This window comes from Lutra lutra, chromosome 13, assembly GCF_902655055.1.
Source record: "Lutra lutra chromosome 13, mLutLut1.2, whole genome shotgun sequence".
Classification (NCBI taxonomy): domain Eukaryota; kingdom Metazoa; phylum Chordata; class Mammalia; order Carnivora; family Mustelidae; genus Lutra; species Lutra lutra.
The window spans coordinates 61,227,556-61,247,490 of NC_062290.1; the positions used below are offsets into that span (position 1 = coordinate 61,227,556).

The 19,935-nt window shown below is 42.7% G+C and overlaps 1 protein-coding gene across 1 annotated transcript in view; it reads left to right on the forward strand.

Annotated features, from left to right (window-relative positions):
- Positions 1–19,935, forward strand: part of FRMPD1 (FERM and PDZ domain containing 1) — a 93,298-nt gene that overhangs the window by 42,073 nt on the left and 31,290 nt on the right. Inside the window, exons 2-5 of the mRNA XM_047701175.1 lie at positions 1,997–2,101; positions 14,650–14,807; positions 15,673–15,775; positions 18,597–18,642. Of these exons, the coding sequence (XP_047557131.1) occupies positions 2,001–2,101; positions 14,650–14,807; positions 15,673–15,775; positions 18,597–18,642 (408 nt within the window). The 5' untranslated portion in view covers positions 1,997–2,000. The remainder of the gene's footprint in view (positions 1–1,996; positions 2,102–14,649; positions 14,808–15,672; positions 15,776–18,596; positions 18,643–19,935) is intronic.

Here is a 19,935-nt window from a genome sequence, read left to right on the forward strand (position 1 = left end):
AGGGCACCTGTGGCTCAGTCGCTTAAGTGGGTGCGGTCGGCTCAGGTCATGGTCCCAGGGTCCTGGGATGGAGCCCTGCATTGGTCTCCCTGCTTGACGGAGAGCCTGCTTCCCCCTCTCCCTCTGCCTGCTGTTCTGCCTACTTGTGCTCACTATCTCTCTGTCAGATAAATAAATAAATTTTTTTTTAAAATTCCAAAATAAAAAGTTTATACTTAAAACAAAAATATGACCAGAGTGAATTATATCTTTAGATTTTTTAAAAATTTTTATTTATTTATTTGACAGAGAGAGAGACAGAGAGAGAAGGAACACAAGCAGAGGGAGTGGGAGAGGGAGAAGCAGGCTTCCCGCTGAGCAGGGAGCCCAGATAGGGTGCTCAATCCAAGGACCCTGGGATCATGACCTGAGCTGAAGGCAGACACTTAAGGACTGAGCCACCCAGGTGTCCCACATCTTAGAGATTTGTAAGAATTCACCTTTGTCCATATCCTCTGTCCATGCCTGGAACTTTTTTGTAGGGGTGGCTGTTTATCAACTTTACCTTCTATGGTAATTGCCTTTTTAGATTTTCTGTGTATTATAGGGTCATCTTATATCATTTATATTTTCCTTGAAAACCATTTGTGTCATCAAGGTTTTAAAATGTATTTGTGTAGTGTTAAGCAATACAATCTCTGATAATTCATTTTTATTTTCTCTGTATCCATAGTTATTTCCCAATGTCATATCTTAGGTTGTGTGGTTATTTATTGGATTGCGAAATTAATTTGGTGAATTGAGGCCAGTATTTTAAAAAGTGAAATAAACTAGAACAGAGAAATAAGAACATATACTGTTTAATGAAACTTTAATCTCAAGCACATGTATTGTTTTCTTGGTAACCTGACAATATCTATCAAAGCACAAATGCATATAACTTTTGACCTAGCAATTCGATTTGGGAACTTATCCAGATATGTAATTGCATACATGCAGAAATGATGTATGTACAACATAATTCACTGCAGCATTATTTATAATGGCGAAAGATTGGCAGTAATCCAAATGTCTACCAAGAGAGGATTACTTTTTAAATCACAGTGCATTCTTACAGTATAATACTCAGGGGTTGTCAAAAAGAATGAAGAAGCATTCTATGTATTGATGGGGAAAGATACCAAGGATATATATTTTAAGGAGAAGAAAGCACAGTGCAGAACAAGGTATATGATGTCCTATCCTTTGTGTTAAGAGGGGGACATATAAAATCTTTATTTATATTTGCTTATATAGACATAAAGAAACTCTGGAAAGAAAAGGAGAGCAGTGATTATGAGTGAGTGTGGGAACTGGCTGGATGGGGGCAGCATAGAAGGGAGTCTTTTGACTACCTTTTAAAAATTATTATTTTGGCAAGAACACACTTAACATGAGATCTGCCCTCTTAATAAATTTTTAAGTGTGTATATACAGAAATATATACCTTTTTTGTATAGTCTAGGGGGTGGTTGAATTATACAAATGAATTATCTATTCAAAACTTCAAAATATTAAGCAAAAGAAGCAGCAGTCAGAACAGGCATAGTGTGATTAGAATGGTTCTGTGTCCACGCAACTCCCAGTGTAGGCAGAACTGAGCTGTGGGATCTAGGGACGCACACATGGTTGGGGGCAGCAAGTAATGTCATTCGGTAAGGGGCATCTCTTAGGATGGGTCACAGTCACAGTTTGAGAAACCTTCTCTACTTTATTCCCTTACCCTTATGTTTAACTCTTAAAGGTTGTTAATCTGTTTCCCTCAAGACCGTGGACCCCTTAGGCAGCGAGCTGCTATCAAGTTGTTCACTCCGGGAGCACTGACGACCTGTTTGTGTTAATGTCAAAGAAAGAGAGCCCTAGCTATTTGATCCTCATGTCATTAAATGGGCAAATACAGGAAACATCACGCTGATTTGTCAGAAGCCTCTTCCAAATATTTTGGTTAGCTTCTTAAGAAAACTCTCCTTCCTTCTAGGTAAATGGAAGAGGTGGAGACCAGTTTATTCCAGACACGGAAAGCCCACAGAATCGAACAAATGGTGGCAAGATGGCTACGGCGTTCGCGGGACAGCTCAGCCCGGTAAGGCTCCTGGGCTGTCAGAGACTTCTGCGCCTCAAGATGTGGTGTCCCTGCAGGAGGAGGGTGGGGCAGTCTCAGCGGCACCCGGGGATCCTGTCTCCAGTTTGCTCTGCTCTTGCACCATACGGCGGGGAGGCATCAGCAGATCAGCGATGTTGCTGGAGCGCCTGGCTGTCTGTCTCCCTTCCAACTCCTCCCTCTGTGTCTCTCCACATACACCCACAACGTATGCTCCCACCCGACTCAGACACACACTTACAGAGACAAACACTCTCACACAGATGGACTTACACACACAGGCACACTCATCCATGCTCCTGTGGAGTATGCACTCTTACACTTGTGTACACACATTTGCACATGCTCTCTGTGTCTCCCTGTGTCTCACGCACATCCCTTGCCTTAGTATTTGCTGTGAGGGTCAGGCGATCTGCTGTTTTTACTCTTTCCCCGTCTTTGTTTCCAGCAGCTGTTCCTTCCTTGCAGTCCCTATTTCATTCCAAACAAAATAAAATGAAATCAAATACAGATCTGATTTGACTGCTACAGGAGAACTTAAAATATGTTCTGTTTCAAAGCGTTCATTTTCCATCTCAGATTTCCCATCTGGCCCTGCCACAGAGATGAAATACCATGGGTCAGGTGTTTCTGAGACACACATTCTTCCAAAGGAGCTGGAAACAGCTGTTGTGCTGCTGACCAGGAAACCTTGCTCAGATCGGGCTGCCCTGCAGCCAAGGGCTGGGATCCACACACGCCCCTGGGGAAGCAAGGCTGGTAGTTAGCCTTGTGTTACAGTGAAAACACCTGAGGCTCACAGGGTGACCTATTTAAGATCATCCCTACCCCCTGTTCAGAAATTGTTGATGGGTCCCTAGTTCTTAGAGACTAAGCATTTTTGGTTTGGCATTCAAGGCTTTCCATGGTTGACCTACAGTCCTTTACAGCTATTTGCCTTACTGCTCTGTTTCCTTTGCATCACACTCCAGTGAAAGGAACTATCATTGTTCCTCTACTTCAGGCACTGCCTCTTCTTTCACTCATCAAACCAGGGCTCCTGTCTGAGCCCAACTCCATGCATACAGAACCCACCCGCAGCTCAAGTCTGGTTGAAATACTCCGTCTTCCAGGAAGCGTTCCCCAGCCCATAGTTAGACTTAACCACTCCCATGGGACCCACAGCACTGGATTGCCATTGGCAGTGTGCTCCTCCTGGTGTGTTCAACTTATTTGAGCACATCTCTTCTTTTCCTTCTGGATGGTAAGCTCTGAGCACAGGGAAAGCATTGGCCTCATCTCTATAACCCAGAGCTGACTGAGTCCCAGGAGACTGATTGCAAGTGGTTAAGAAGTACTTGCTCCTAAGTGGGGAAATGGCTAGGTACATTGTTTCCTAAAGTGGATTCTGCAAGACCTAGTCCTGTGTTACGCTGCTCCACTAAAGGTTTGGAAGTGACGTAGCCCATGCCCTGCTCCCGTCCATCTCTGCTTGCATTTTGCACATAGTGCATTTTAGCACATTAAAGGCTCTGTGAATTCCTGTGGAAAAGAGACTCTAGGGTTGCCAGCCTATCTCAGTGGGTTAAAACCTCTGCCTTCAGCTCAGATCATGATCTTGGGGTCCTGGGATCAAGCCCCACATCGAGTTTTCTGCTCAGCAGGGAGCCTGCTTCCCCCTCTCTCTGTCTACCTCTCTGCCTGCCTCTCTGCCTACTTGTGATGTCTCTCTCTCTGTGTCAAATAAATAAAAATCTTAAAAAAGAGAGAGAGACTTTAGCTTGATGGTGCCTAAATATTTGATGCTGATACTCTGTAATATCCTGCTTTTCTCATAATGTAAATAAAAGGTGACACTGCCCTATAGGAATTTTTTTTTAAGATTTTATTTATTTGAGAGAGAGCATGAACAGAGGGAGAGTCAAGGGGGAGGGACAGAAGGAGAAGCAGATTCCCTACTGAGCGGGGAGCCCAGATGTGGGGCTCGATCCCAGGACACTGGGATCCTGCACTACCTGAGCCAAAGCCAGATGCTTAACTGACTGGTCCACCCAGATACCCCAGGAAGTTGTTTCGTCCAGAATATTTTTTGAGATATGTTTTTCATATCACGAAATTTACCCACTAAGAGTATATAGTTCAGTGATTTTTCATATATATTTAGTATATGCGCAAGACTGTGCAACAATCACCACAGCCCAATTTTAGAACATTTTCAATGCCACAAAAGAAACCACACCCATTAGCAGTCAGTCACTCTCTGTTTGCCTCTCCCCCAGCCCCAGGCAGCCACTCATGCACTTACTGTCTCCACAGATTTGCCTATTCTGGGTACTTCACATAAATGAATCATGTACTACGAGGTCTTTTGTGCCTGGCTTCTTTCACTTGAGCCTTGTATGAACAACGTTCATCCATGGTATAGCATGTATCAGTGTTTCATTTTTATTACCAAATAATATTCCATTGTAGAATATTTTCTTCGTCCATTCATCAGCTAATGTGCACAGGGGTGGTTTCCACTTCGGGGCTATTGTGAAGAAAGCTGCTGTGAACATGTGTGTGCAAGTTTTCGTTTGACCATATGTTCTCATTTCTCTTGGGTTTATCCTTGGGAGTGTGTCACATGGTAACTTGGTATTTAACCTCTCGAGGAGCTGCTAGACTGTTTACCAAAGTGACCATACCATTTTACATTTGCACCAGCAGCATGCGAGGATGCCATGTTTCCACGTGCTTGCCCATTCTTGTTATTATCTCTTTTCTGTTGTGGCCCTCCTAGCGTGGGGCGATCTCACTGCAGTTTTGATTTGCATTTTCCTGTTGGCTAATGATGTTGAGCATCTTTCCATGTGTCTCGGTAGTCTTGGTTGCCAAGTGCAAGAGAAAGAGAAGCAAAAGAGGGAAAGGTTCCTGGCAATATGCATGGAAGACATCATTCCTGTGTTTCTAGGACATGTGTGACCTTGGTTCAATTGCTTCTCATCTCTAGTCTCACAACCTTGATATGGCCTGGGTTCTTGGGGTCCTCAGATTACCTGAAAATGATCAAGAACTGAAAAGCTGAGTTTGGGGGAAATAATTGCAATTTCCCCAGAGTGGAGTAAATGGTACCACTGATCACCAGGTGCTTAAGAAACCTGAGAGTGATCCTGACTTGGTCTCTTTTGCTCACACTCTGCACACTCCCCGCCAGCATCTCCTGTCCGTCCGCCTTCTGGCGTTATCTCAGATCCGTCCCCCTCTCTGTCCCTGGGGGCACTGCCATGATCTCTTAACTCTTTCTCTGATCCAGCCTATTCTCCATCCTGAAGCCATAGAGGACTTTTCAAAATATACACCACACCTGCCCCATGTACTCACCCCTCTGTGGCCCAAAATGGTCAGGGGCTCGCCTGCCATTGTGCCACGGCCTGTGAGCCCTTTACGATCTGGCCCCAACCAAACTCTCCAACCTCATCTTGTTCCTCCTGCTTCCTTGGCATAGCTTACCTGCCACATATGGGACCAAGGACCATGGCTGTCTTATTTCACAAAGTGTCTTCAGCCCTGGGAGAGTGCTCAGTATGTAATAGATGTTCAGTAGATTTTTATTGATTAAGGGCTTTCATAATGAAGAATTAACTTATTTATTAAAATATATTTAGGGATGCCTAATGGCCACCACCTAAATGGGTGGCTCAGTTGGTTAAGCATCTGCCTTCAGCTCAGGTCATGATCCCAGGGTCCTAGGGTTAGGCTCCTTGCTCAGTGGGGAGCCTACTTCTCCTCCCTCTGCCTGCCGCTCCCCCTGCTTGTGCTCTCTTTCTCACTATCTCTCTTTCAAACAAATAAAATCTTTAGGGGCCCCTGGATGGCTCAGCCCATTAAGCGGCTTCCTTCCGCTCAGGTCATGATCCCAGGGTCCTGGGATCGAGCCCTACATCGGGCATCAGGCTCCCAGCTTAGAGGAAGGCATGCTTCTCCCTCTCCCACTCCCCCTGCTTGTGCTTCCTCTCTCGCTGTGTCTCTCTCAAATAAATAAATTAAAAAATAAAATAAAATAAAATATTTTAAAAAGAGAGAAAGAAATAACCCCACAAATGGTCACTGTGACATGTTTTGAAGTTCTGTATAAGCAATAAAATCTACTTAATTAGAGGTACAACACAAGAATATTACATCATAACCTAACTTTTAACCATTTTGCTTTGAACTAAATTGTCATCTTTTTACTCACTTTGTATAGCTATAGACATGATGACATGAGAAAGACTAAGGTTTGAAAGAGTGGGGGATGTATTTGAGAAGGGACATCCTAAAGATTTATAAATTACATGAAATATTCTCTGCTTTAAGTTAGGTAGTGTTTACACAAGTGTGTGTTTTATAATTCCTATTTTAAGTGCACACATATGTTTTATATCATATATTGCAGTTTACTGATACATATTTAATATTACTCTTAAATTAGAAAGGAAGACAGACTTAGTGAGTGGGAAAGGAACACAGAAAGTATCTGGGAGGCTGTAATGTTCTATTTTTTTCTTAAGATTTTATTTGTTTATTTGACAGAGAACACAAGTAGGCAGAGAGGCAGGCAGAGAGAGGGGGGGAAGCAGGCTCCCTGCTGAACAGAGAGCCCGATGCAGGGCTCGATCCCAGGACCCTAGGATCATGACCTGAGGCGAAGGCAGAGGCTTTAACCCACTGAGCCACCCAGGCGCCCAAGTAATGTTCTATTTCTTGACATATACCCATGTGCACATATATATAGTATAATGTTTTTCATAATAAAAATCATCTTGTATCCAAAAAAGATAGCATACTTTTCAACTTAATTATGCCATTTTTTCCTCCTACGAAATTTTCAGCTTTTATGTAGTTAAATGGTATTCTCTTAACAATTTATTTGATTGCTTCTAAGCTTAGAAAATCCTCAGCCCATCATCAGTTCAATGAATTACCTATTTAATAGCTTAAACATCTTTAATTCTTTAATTTGGAGTTTATTTTAGACTATGAAATAAAGATCTAACTTGATTTTTCCCCAAACAGTAAGTAGTTATTTGCCTCACCATTGACTGTGAGTGATCTTTCCTTTCTTTGATGATTTATGGCTCTTCTTTTTATCATCTGTGAAATTCCTCTTTCTGTGAGTTGGAAATTGGTTCTCTTTCTAAAGGCTAACTATTCGGTAGCATTGATCTACTTATTTTCACACCCTTGTGTTAAATTTTCAATTTTTTTTTTTTACCCTTACTTGCAATTCCTGCACGTAAACTTTAGAACACTGTTATTGTGTTATTGAAACAACCCAGCATAAGATTTACTGAATTCTCTTATGCTTCATCTAGAAGTATTCATTTTATAGAACCAGATTAAAGAAACATGAAGGGGGGGCGCCTGGGTGGCTCAGTGGGTTAAGCCGCTGCCTTCGGCTCAGGTCATGATCTCAGAGTCCTGGGATCGAGCCCCGCATCGGGCTCTCTGCTCAGCGGGGAGCCTGCTTCCTCCTCTCTCTCTGCCTGCCTCTCTGCCTGCTTGTGATCTCTCTGTCAAATAAATAAATAAAATCTTTAAAAAAAAAAAAAAAAGAAAGAAACATGAAGGGCCTGACGCAGCTTGGTGCTTGGTGCTGGGTTTTATCCTCAGGACTTAAAAAGATTTCTTTCAACTTACCTTGAATCTTAATACTAATGAACACACACACACGTGTTATACATGCACACAGGCACACATGGACACACCTACCCGTGTGCCTGTGCACCGGCGTTGTGCTATCTTCGTGTCAGGAGCCCTCCTTGTTGGCTTTACATGTTTTCCAAATGTACTTGTTCATTACAACCATGAGAAGACTATTTACCCATTATAGACAAGGCCTTCCTTGGCCTTTCTAATATTCCTAATGATGTAGAAAGGCCACTTCAGGTGTCAACTTTTGCCTCTTGACCTATGGGCAAAGGGGGGAAGGTCGAGAACAGGCTGGAAGGCCCCGGCACTGCACTTTTCGAGTTGCCCTCATCTTCTGAATCTCCTTTTTGAAGTAATAATAGAATAATTGCTTCTCTCAATGGTAGGCCTTGGCCCTATAGCATATATTCCCAGTCCTTCATTGGATGGTCCCTAGAAACTGTCATAAACAAAGTCCTATGATTATGACTACGTGTTACCTTTCTTTCTGGGGGGGGACTCCTCCCTCTATTTCTGCTTTCTTTGAATCAACCTGAGATTAAAAATCCAGCTTAAACCACACTTTAGCTTTTAAACTCATTCAAGCTCAACGTCTAATACAGTGTTAAACATAGACTCAAAATAGTTTCTCCACATCCTGCTGGAACTCAGAGGTGAATTCTTTGTTGTTACAGGATAGAAGTAAAGTATATTTTCTGATATACCAGAGAATAGATAAAAAGCCAGAAAATATCAGAAGCATAACCTATTTCCATGTGTTATTTTTTTCCTTTTCCAGTGTTGGTCAATTTGGTATGAATGAATGACCCATAAAATACAGAATTTGTGTCCATGAGGCTACTTTCATGATGAAAGTAACGTGTTGTTGTTTTCCCCTAGTCCTTCTGTGGGCTAGATCCATTCCACAGCGGAGCCGCAGGTCTTCTGCTATTCCAATGTAAATCATCAGAATGACCTCAGATGTGTGGGTTGAAGCCATTACTAAGGGAACCAGAAATAGGTTTCTGGATTATCAGTGCTCAATCTGGTATTTGTAAGATGCCTCAGAGGAGGAAATTTAGCTGCAGAGAGAATTTCCTTCAGCTCCCTGTCCAATATTAAACAGTCTTTGTGAGGAGAAGCCACAGTTTGGTCATGTTCTCAAGCAATCCCTTTCCAAACAAAAGCTGAAACGTGGCCTTCGGGAAAAATGTCAAACGCAGACTTTGGACCAAAGCCACTGACACCATGCAGGGATAAGTCAACACAGTGGGGCCTTGTTTGTCTACCATTGTTGAGGAACGCACCCTTCTCAAGGGAAAAGTCAGATAACTGAAGACTACCCATTTGAAAAGCATCCAAATGGATTCTATTTTAACCCTGTGGTATGGTTTGCTTTTCTTTTATTTGTCATATGTTAGTAAGCCTTATTCTATGCCTAGCTTTGAGTTTGGCACATGGGACCAAAAAAGACATGGTTTTTGCCTCACAAATTGTAGTCTAGAGAGGACAAGAGACTTCACATTGGTCATTGCAAATATTATGAATATTTCTAAAAGAGATGTGCATGTTCTGTGGGTGCGTTCAACCGAAGGAGATAGTTCTGCCCAAAGCAGAAGATAGAGTAGGGGTTGAGCATGTTGGGTAAATTTCTGGAGAGTGTGTGCTATAAGGGGTTATGGTGCTGAGGGGAGGATTCTAGGTAAAAGGAAGAGCTTGTGCAAAGGCCAGTGTATCTGAGGCACTCAAAGGAGACTAGTTTGGCTAGAACAAGAATATCAGGAGAATGAATGGCTTGGTTGTTGAGGTTAGAGTGGTGGGCCAGAGCTGTTTTAAGCCATATCAAGGATTTTGGATGAGGCTATCCAGTCAAGGGAGACATCCGATCAGGGTTACATTTGTAAAATCAGTCTGGGTACTGGATGGAGAAGTTTTCAGGAGAGACAAAAGTGAAAAGTGAAGAGACCAGTTTGGAGACTACTGGAGAAATCTATGGCCTGAAATGGAATGGTGACTGAGGAGACAGAAATGGACATCCTTAGAGATCCTTTGGTGTTCTGACTGATCAGATGGTAGGGATAAGAGCAGGATAAAGTCGAGAATGACTCCCAAGATTCCTCGTGATACCATTTACCAAGCTCTGGGACGTGGAGAAGATGCATCCTAGTCAGTCATAGGGCTGAGCTGTATTGCCAATTAAGCAAAGGAAAATGACAAATATTGAACTCTGTTACTTACATTCAAGTTGTCTGCTATTTATTAATGGTTATTTATACATTTCATCTTTGCCAGTCATTTCAAGTACTGTTTTATATCCTGCTTTCTGTGTATAGTATTTTGCTCACATATTCACCTAGTAAGCACAAATGCTTCCTGTGGGCAAAAGATCTTTCCTCAGCACTCAGAGAATTGAGGTCTAGAATAATCCAAGCTCTCCCATAGGAAGGGAATCTGAACTATAGTTTAGAGGATGCCCTGCCCTGAAAGGGTATGTTCTAAGCTGTGTTTCCATGTCTGTCTAAAGTTCTGAGGCTTGTGATACTTCACTGATGAAGAGTCTTGGAGTAATTCTTTGTTATGCTTGGTTTATCCTCTGTTGAGTTACTTTGTATTTTTCCACTATTCTAAATGAAGCTATGATAAATATATTTGAATATTTAAGAAGCACTCTATTCTGGGACTTTACTAGGCCTGGGGAACACAGAATAAATAGATACTACCCTTGTCTTTTAGGAGCTCATGGTCTAATACAAATAATACTTTATTTTTTTTGTTTGAGGTTATTACTTTGAGGAATGGCTGTCAGAATGGTAACAGAAGGTTGAAGAAAATGACCAAATTTTAAATTCATGTTATAATTTCCCTAATTATTTTCTAGAGAGGTTGAATAGCTAATTTATATGGTCAGCTTTAAATCCCAAGGCCCACACATGTTGGGCTTTATTATTTTTATTTATATTTGGTGCTTTAGTTGACATGTAATAGTACTCTGTAACTCTTTCAATTGTGCTTCTTTAATTAATAAGGTTGTACATTTTCCATGTTATTTACTGACTTTATTTCTTTATGTGTAAGTTGTCATTTCACTTGCTTCGAGCATGTGAAATCTGAGTATTTTACTCTATATACTTAAGCCCATTTTTCATATATTTGTATAGTAACCAGTTTCCCCCCAGAATCTTTTTTAACTTTTTAAAAAAGACTTTATTTATTTATTTGACGGAGAGAAAGAGATCACAAGTAAGCAGAGAGGCAGACAGAGAGAGAGGGGGAAGCAGGCTCCCTGCTGAGCAGAGAACCCGATGCGGGGCTCGATCCCAGGACCGTAGGATCATGGCCTGAGCTGAAGGCAGAGGCTTTAACCCACTGAGCCACCCAGGCGCCCCATAGAATCTTATTTTTTTAAACTGACTTACCTTGGGGTGCCTGGGTGGCTCAGTTGATTAAGCTTTGGACTTCTGCTCTGGTCATGATCTTGGGGTCCTGGGATCAAACTCAGTGTCTGGCTCTGCACTCAGCAGGGAGTCTGATTGTCTCTCTCTTTCCCTTTGCCCCTCCCCACCACTCGTGCTCTCTTTCTTTCCCTCTTTCTCTCAAATAAATAAGTAAAATATTGTATATTTTTTAAAAGATTTTATTTATTTATTTGACAGACAGAGATCACAAGTAGGCAGAGAGGCAGGCAGAGAGAGGAGGAAGCAGGCTCCCTGCTGAGCAGAGAGCCTGATGCAGGGCTCCATCCCAGACCCTGGGATCATGACCTGAGCTGAAGGCAGAGGCTTTAACCCACTGAGCCACCCAGGCGCCCCCAAGTAAAATATTTTTAAAAAATAAACTGATTTACCTTATTTTCAACAGCTTTATTGAGCTACAATGTTCTTACCATACAATTCACCCACTTAAAGCATACAATTCATTGTTTTTTGGTGCATACAGAGAGATGTACAACCACTACCACAATCCATTTTGGAAGATTTTTTTTTCACCTTAAAAAGAAACTTTGTATATATTGGCAATCGCTCCCCATTCCCTCCCAGAATTCTCCTTTTCTCAGCCGGCAACCACTACTTGTCTCTATAGATTTGCCTATTCTGAACATATTCCGTAAGTGAAGTCACACAGTGTGTGTTTTTCTGTGTCTGGCTTCTTTCACGTAATAGAATGTGTCCCAAGTGGATCCCTGTTATGCCATGTATTTGCATTTCATTCCTTTTTGTTGCCAAATAATATTCTGCTGTGGAATATTTTCTTGGTCATTTCATCAGTTGATGTACATTTGAGCTGTTTTCCACTTTGGGGCTATTATGAATATTGTTGCTATGAACATTGGTGTGCGAGTTTGTGTGGACATATGTTTTCATGTGTCTTAGGGATATACAAAGGAGTGGCATCTCTGGGTCATATGGTGTTCAACGTTTAGTCTTTTGAGGAACTGCCAGATGATGTCAGGGTTCCATTTTCTCCACATCTTCATCCTCACTTGACCTGTCTTTCTGATTATGGGCATCCTAGTGGGTATAAAGTGGTATTGCACTGCAGTTTTGATTTGCCGTTCTTCTCATGTCCTTACTGGTTGTTGGTATGTCTTCTTTGGAGAAATGTCCACATAAATCATTTGCTCACTTTTTGATTTATTTATTTTTCTTTTGTGTTCTAAGAATTCTTTATATAGTCTAGCTGCAAGGTCCCTATCAAATATATGATTTGCAAATGTTTTCTCCCATTCTGTGGATTTTTTCAGTTTCTTTATTGTGTCCTTTATTTTTTTTAAGATTTATTTATTTATTTGAGAGAGAAAAAGAACACAAGCGAGCACGAGCCGGGGGAGGGGCAAAGGGAAAGGGAGAGAGACCATCTCAAGCAGACTTATGCTAAGCTAAATGAAGAGCTGGGTGTGGGACTTGATCTCGTGACCCTGAGATCGTGACCTGAGCCAAAATCAAGAGTGAGATGCTCAAACGACTGAGCCACCCAGCCGTCCCTTAATTGCGCCCTTTGAAGCACAAAAGTTTTTAATTGTGATGAAGTTCAGTTTATCTGTGTTTTCATTGTCACTTGTGTTTTTGGTATGTATCAGCCTGGCTCCTAATACTCATTCAACTAATCTATTTCAACGAGTTAGTGAAGGCTTTTTGAGGCTGTGTTTGGTGCTTTTATCCTGTAACTGCTAATCTTTTTTAGCGCCAGCAATCCTCTTTATTGATCATTTTCTAGTGTACTATCATTGTCTGTTTAAAAACAAGTGGGACTACTACATTTCCTGTGTTTATTATGCCTCTTACTGTTTTTCCTTCTCTGATAACTATCATGTGCCTTTTGCCCCCCCCCCATGTTAAATACTAGAAATGTCTAGAGTATCCTTCCTGTTGCTCTTTTTAAAAAGAGCATAAATGTGATTTTTGGCACCTAGTATTCTATATTATTATCTGGAAAGGCCCTTTCCTAGCTTTAAGGTTTTGTTTTGTGTTGTTTTTTAATCAGGGATGGCTACTGGCTTTATTCACTCTACATGTTCAGTTTTTTGTTTCTTCCCTCTCATTAGATCCCTCTGCAGACGCTTCTCTGTGTGACCCCTGTGCTTGTGTAGGAGAAATCCTCTCTTTGTCTCTAAGCCGGCTGGGTCAGGTCATCATCGGGTCAGACAGTTTAAATCAACTCTAAGCTGGGGTATGAGGAGCTCCTTGATGGATAATGGGCATGAGGTCTTGTACTTGGGTTTGTCCCATGCATTTTGGCTCCTTGAAGCAGTTTTTGGGTTCCCCGATCCTTGTTAAAATTTGAGATCATTATCACTGACATGTGATTTTCAGATAAGCGGGGTCCTGTTGCATTAAGCAGAGTTCCTGACAGTATTTGGTAAATGGATGAGAATAAATGATAGGGCTTAACGGCAGAGCCCCTGGGGAGCTGTTACTCCTCCACATTCTGTCATTTATTATGACAGTAAATGCCTCATCTCGTCCCCATTTGACCCTTCTCAGAAGGGACCACTGACTCGCAGGGGGGAAAAGTCATTTGCCACAGACAAATGAGAAATAGCTCACGACTTGTGGTTTTGAAAGAAAGAAAATACAAACTTTCAACTTACCTGCTCTTAGATTTATAGAGAACATACATGTTTTTAAAGATCACTCTAGGGGGAATCTTCACCCTCTGGGATTTCCTGTTGGAATCCTTACAGTTTACCTAGTTAAAAGGGAAGTGGAATTCATCCGAAAGCACAAAAGAAAAAACAAAATCACCAAAGGAACTATCCATCTGTGGAATTAGTCAGCCTCAGACACCCAAACGGAACAATACCTCCTTCCTGTTCACAGTCCCTGTTTTTCCTCTTTTGTACTTCTACTGAAGCACTGCCTCCTGCCTGATGCCTGGCCACGTGTACCTGCATCCCTGCTTCCTTGTGTCTCTGCATCACACCCCCACACCCTCCCTCCACCGCATCCCCGCATCCCTGCGTCCCCGGCCCCACCCCCCTGCATCCCTGCATCCATCCATTCTGCCACAGCTACTGAATATCTTCTGTGCCAGGACCTGGGATGCATAGATATACCCTCGACATCTCTCAAGGTGCAGCTCGAATGCCCCCTCCTCCAGGCAGCAAATGCTTTCCTGATTCCACCCCCCACAAAGTTAGAACTGCTCTCCCCCCTTCTCTGAGTGCCCAGAGCACTTCACAACTTCTGTTCTAGGGCCTGGTGCTGTGTTCAACCTGGTGTTCCATGCACCGGTGTCTGTGCCTTACTTAGCTCCGTCAGAGGCATGTTGGGGGTGTTCTCCGTGCTGCATCTCCCTCCTCCAGGATGCCTAGGGCTGTCCCGGTTTGTGACCACTACCTACAATCCCCTCTGTCACTCTCTCTCTCTCTTTTTTTTTTTATAATACTCCTTCTCTTCCAGGGCTAAAGTTGCTGCAGCTGATGGGACCCCCGGGATCCCAATCCAGACCCTCACACCTGTGAAACACACAGTAAAAATAGACAAAGATGCCCTCCTCCAGGACTACGGATTTCACATTTCTGAGAGCCTTCCCCTCACGGTGGTGGCTGTCACAGCAGGTAGGGGTGGACTGGGAAGCAAGAAAGGAGTTTGGTTTTTCAGGAGGGGGAGAAATAGCCCCGGATCTCTTCCCATCTCTCTGTCCTAGAACATAATTTCAAAAATGCTACCCCAGGGAGTTAGAAAGGGCATGTCTAATTCTGACCTAATTCTGCTAGAGCTTTGTACCCTTCTTTGGGGCGGGGGGAAGCCCAAGTTCACCTGCTGATCAGAACCCCAGGTTCCTGCTGGCCTGGAGCAGGGCTTTGCCCACCCGTGGCTCCCTAGCCAGTCTCGGGGTAGTGACAGTATTTGAATCAGCTGGCCCTCTTCCCTGAAACCCTGCATGCTCCGAGCTCGGGAGAGTTGCTGGCCAGAGAGTAATAGAAATTATTGATTTGTTTTCACTTGAGTCTTTGTAAGATATAGGCTCTATCAAGGCGAAGAAGAGCAGGCCGGAAATGTCTAGTATTTGTTTCCATACATTAGCTGTGTATTGATGTTAGATCTGGACTTAGTTAAAATCTACCGATTTCAGTTTATACACACACACACACACACACACACACACACACACACACACAGAGTTCTTTAGAGATGAACGCAGTAAATGGCTAGCTCTGTTGATTCTGGGGGTTTCTGCTAGTTTTCTTTCTCAAGACAGTCTCCTACTATCCCTTGAAGGTGATGGATGATAGATACATTATTCACGTTTTATAAACAGGAAAATAGATCCCTGTGAGCCCAAAGCTGGGTGGGGGCAGGAAGGGGGGTGAGCTGGTGCCCAGGGCAATGGAGCAGCCTCCCATTGGGTTATACCGAAGTGACACAAAGGGCCTGGGCCCTCCTGGCGTGAACACCGATTACTACTTCTCTGTCCAACAGGAGGCTCTGCTCATGGCAAGCTTTTCCCCGGTGATCAGATCCTCCAAATGAACAACGAGCCTGCTGAAAGCCTTTCCTGTGAACGAGCAGTCAATATACTGAGGTACTAAATTGCCTCCATTACCCGCAGAGTCACATAGATGATCACAGCGCAAAGATGGGTGACAGGAATGACATAATTGATCTCCCCCAGGGCTTTAGTAGGGTCCTCTTCTCCTTGAAGTGGAGGCAGCAGCCTTGTTTGAGAATTTGGTCTCCGTCACTGTGTGTGTCATCTGTCTAGAGAAGGGATGGAGGGGGGGACAACCCCCTGCTATGCTAGGCACTGCACGAGGCACAGCAGGCGGTGGGGTTAAGAAAAATACACGGGCTCGACCCAGTGAGGATATCCGGGGTTGTTGTAGTGTATGCCAAAGATTGGACTAATGTGATGCTAAATCTGTCAGTTCTTCTTGAACCCTTCCGATAGCTCTTCTTAAATGCCTGGTTGGTATATTGTAGTTTCACTAATATGGCAGAGGCCACCTTCTGCCCAGTGGCATCGTGACTTGTGTCGATGCCTCACTTTCTGTCTAGACCGTGATCTCCCTCAGAGCCAGCACACAGTGAGTGCTCAGTTGAATGAGCCAGTGATTGCTGACCCTGGTTTTAAGACAAGAAGGTCAGCGATAGGCGTGAAGAGGGCTGACAGACATCTCGTAGGCCCCTACAGCTGCCGCCATTTTTCAGTTGGTCACTCAACACTCATTTGATGACTTTAAATTAAGAGACATGAGAAATAGAGTTACACGAAAGCCAACTTGAAGATACTTATTATGCCTTTTTTTGTGAGTGGTGTTGGGTGGTTTTCATTTCTGGGGGCCTATTGTGGACAACACACACTGAATGATGAGTAAGAGAGACAAAGTCAGAGTGAGACAAAATGAAAAGGCAGGGTATGGTCTCCGCCCTCAGGAGGCACACAGTCTCTCTGTGGAGAGACACACAGACACAGCTTATGGTTTACAGAGAATCCATCAAAGTGTAGAAAATAGTGTCCTTTCAACCAAGCCCGATATGCTTCCAGACTGCCAGAGGATAAGTTGTGTGGGTGGGACAGCCCCGACGGGATTTGATGATTTCGTTTCTACAAAATGAAGCATGGTGATGGAAATCATGAAGTTTGGTTTCTCAATTATTGGGTGATTTTCTCTCAAAGATGATCAGTGCTCGCAAATTAAGTTTAGATTTTCAGTGAAGTTAATATTTCTGCCAGGCTAGATCAAACTCTGACTAACAAGCAAAATTATTCTCAGTTTAAAGCTGTAGGCCAGAATGTCGGTGTGCGGGTAACATTGAACCTGGCCTGTTTGCTGAGCACTTGAGCAAGGAGCCCTGTGGGGCCAGGGGACGGCACTCCCCTCACGCCGCAGACTGAGAGTACGGACTCTGACTCTCGGGAGCACTCGTGTGAGGTTGAGGGCAGACACTGCCTCAAGAGCAGCAGAGGAAAGGGGCTGTAATGGCTATAGTTTCCTCTAGCCTTTGGGGAAACAGGGTTTGACAAAACAGAGGAGTCCAGGAGGATTACAGCTGTACCTTTAGTGCTGGGTAGAATTTGTCCCACAAGAGTGGAGGTGAAGGGTGATCCAGGCAGAGAAGTGATAAGCAGGAATTACCAGGTGGGGTCAGTTTGCCTGAGGCACCAGCTGCCTCCTAGAGGAAAGTTCTGGGAAGTGAGGCCCACATGGTGAAGGGTCTGGAATGCTGACACAGCAAGTTCAGGTGTCAGTCTCCGGGTAGAATAGGGAGGCACTGAGGACTCCTCAGCAGGGCTGTGACTTGATGGGTGCCATAAATCTGTGCTCTCTGTCATACACTGCAGGAATCCCAGGACTGCCTTTTTTTTTTTAAAGCTTAGTTCCCAGGGCCATTGCCACATATAAAGAGAAAAAAATCAAGGAAAACATGGCACAACAGAACCTCTCTACTCCCTCCAGATATCTGGGAGACCTGAATGTCCTTTTGAGAGCACTTGGACCTTGGTTTGTTGTGGATTATCTTGGGAAAGGCCTGTTCTTGTATAAAATGGAAAAGAGGCAATCCCTAGACACTTCGAAACCGCAAGTTGATTTTACCCATTTGAGGAAGCAACATACCAGCAGCAATTGGCCTAAATGTTCATACTGCAAGAAGTCAAATGAAATTATTTGCAAACAGCTTCTCTATGTAGCAATGACAAAGGAAAAGGAAACATGGATTGGTTTTTCAGTTCTGTTCTCTAATACAAAATGGAAGTTGGGCCAGCATCTAGTTGACTTTTCTCACTTTGAGAATATATAAGAGATGATGACAAGACAGAAATGTCTAGTATCTTGATGTATGTATGATTCGACTCATTGTACTGATTTTGTGTGCCCCAACACCACAAGCTGGTTGGCTTTTAGCTGATAAATGTGATCCACATTCATTTATTCAATTTAATGAAATGTTTAGTCTAAGTTGGCTGAAATAGCAAACTAAGTTTTCTGTGTTATTGCTCTGTTTTCCCATAAAAATTTTTTTTGGACATAAACCTAGCCTAGTGGTCATACCAACTGCATGAGTTCCCCATCATAAAGACTAAATTAAATCTAAATGACTTAACTAAGTGGCTGTAGGTATAGACTAGATGGTAGAGGCAGGTGTCTGAAAAGTCCCTCAAGGTCGGGGGTGGGCACTCTGGGACAGCTTCAGCTCCTCTGTGGACCCTTGCTTCCCTCTCGTCTTTCTCAATGTTGCTGAGCCAAAGAAGCTGAAGCAAATTAGGCTGCTTTGTAATTCTGCCAGTCTTTTTGACACACACACACACACACACACACACACACACACATCATTATTATTATCATCATCATCATCTAAAGTCATGAAATGGTTTTATTTTTATTCTTTTTTTTTTTTTTCAGGGAAGCTGAAGACTCTCTTTCAATCACAGTTGTTCGCTGCACATCGGTAAATCTCTTTCTATATCCTGTTAGTTTTAACTTTCTCAGCCCCAAGGCCCCAAATCCCCAGTAGGATATCACTCAGAGAATAAACAGGAAAGGCAAGTGGCAGAAGGGACAGCCGCCAGGCAACGAGTGGGCAGGCAGTCACTGTTACCTGAAGGTAGCCGATGTGTTGGTGCTATGGAGGAGAGACAGGTATGGGTCAGCCCAGGCTTCCAGAACTTGTGGTGCAGCCAAGGAGACAGATCTAGAATTATGCAGAGTGGGACGATGACAAGGGCACCATACTGCAAGCGTTAAGATAAGTTTGTGTTATAACTTTGGGCAAGTTATTAACTTTCAGTTTTCATTTCTGTAAGACAGTGATGATGGCAATAATTGTCTTGTTTCTCTAATGGGCTATTTTGAGGACCAAGTGAGGTGTTGGATGTGAGTGTCTTGTCAGCCCTGAGTTCATCACAAGGCAAGGTGTGGCATGGATGGTGTGCTGGGAGGAAATGGCAATCCTAAAATCCACAGGCAAAGGAGCCCTTTCTCTGTGATATGGGGAAAAGTATATAATCAAATCCTAAGAGAAAGAACTACGAAGGAGAAAGCGTTGACAGAAAATTCTCATTCTGAGAGACTTTAATTCATACCTCTTAGCCTTGACCAGGTAAAGATAAAAAAAATAAATAGGGGCATGGAGAATTTTAGTAATGCATTTAATAATCTAATATAATTGACCACCTACCAGTCTATCAAGAAAACTCAATAAATTCCCCAAATAAGAAACTATATAAGTCACTTTTCCAGAATATAGTGAAATAGAAATTAATAACTACCAAAAACTTAATTAAAACTGTCCAGCCTTCTGGAAATAAAAATGCAATCTCCCAAGCAAAGATGGGGTCAGACAGAAAAGTAAAACTGCCATTATAGACTAGTTAGAAGAAAATTTAAAATTAGAAGTGTGCTCTTTAAAAATTATGTGCAGTCAAAGCTATACTCGAGAGTAAAATGTATAGCCTTAGGTGATTTTATTATTGAATAAGGAAGTAGATCAGGTGAATATTTATTGCAAGAAGTTGGAAGAAAAGACTATAAAACAAACATAAGGCAGAATAAAGAAAATGAGAGAAATCAAAATCTAAATGATACTTTGGAAAACAAAAATTATAAACTTGATAAATAAATCCTAATCAGTTCATTAAGGGAAAAAATAAGAAAAAAGGAAATCTGCAAGGAAAAGAAATAGGTAGACCACATGTGAAAGAAAGTAGAATATTATGAAGGATGTGAACATTTTTTAAAAATA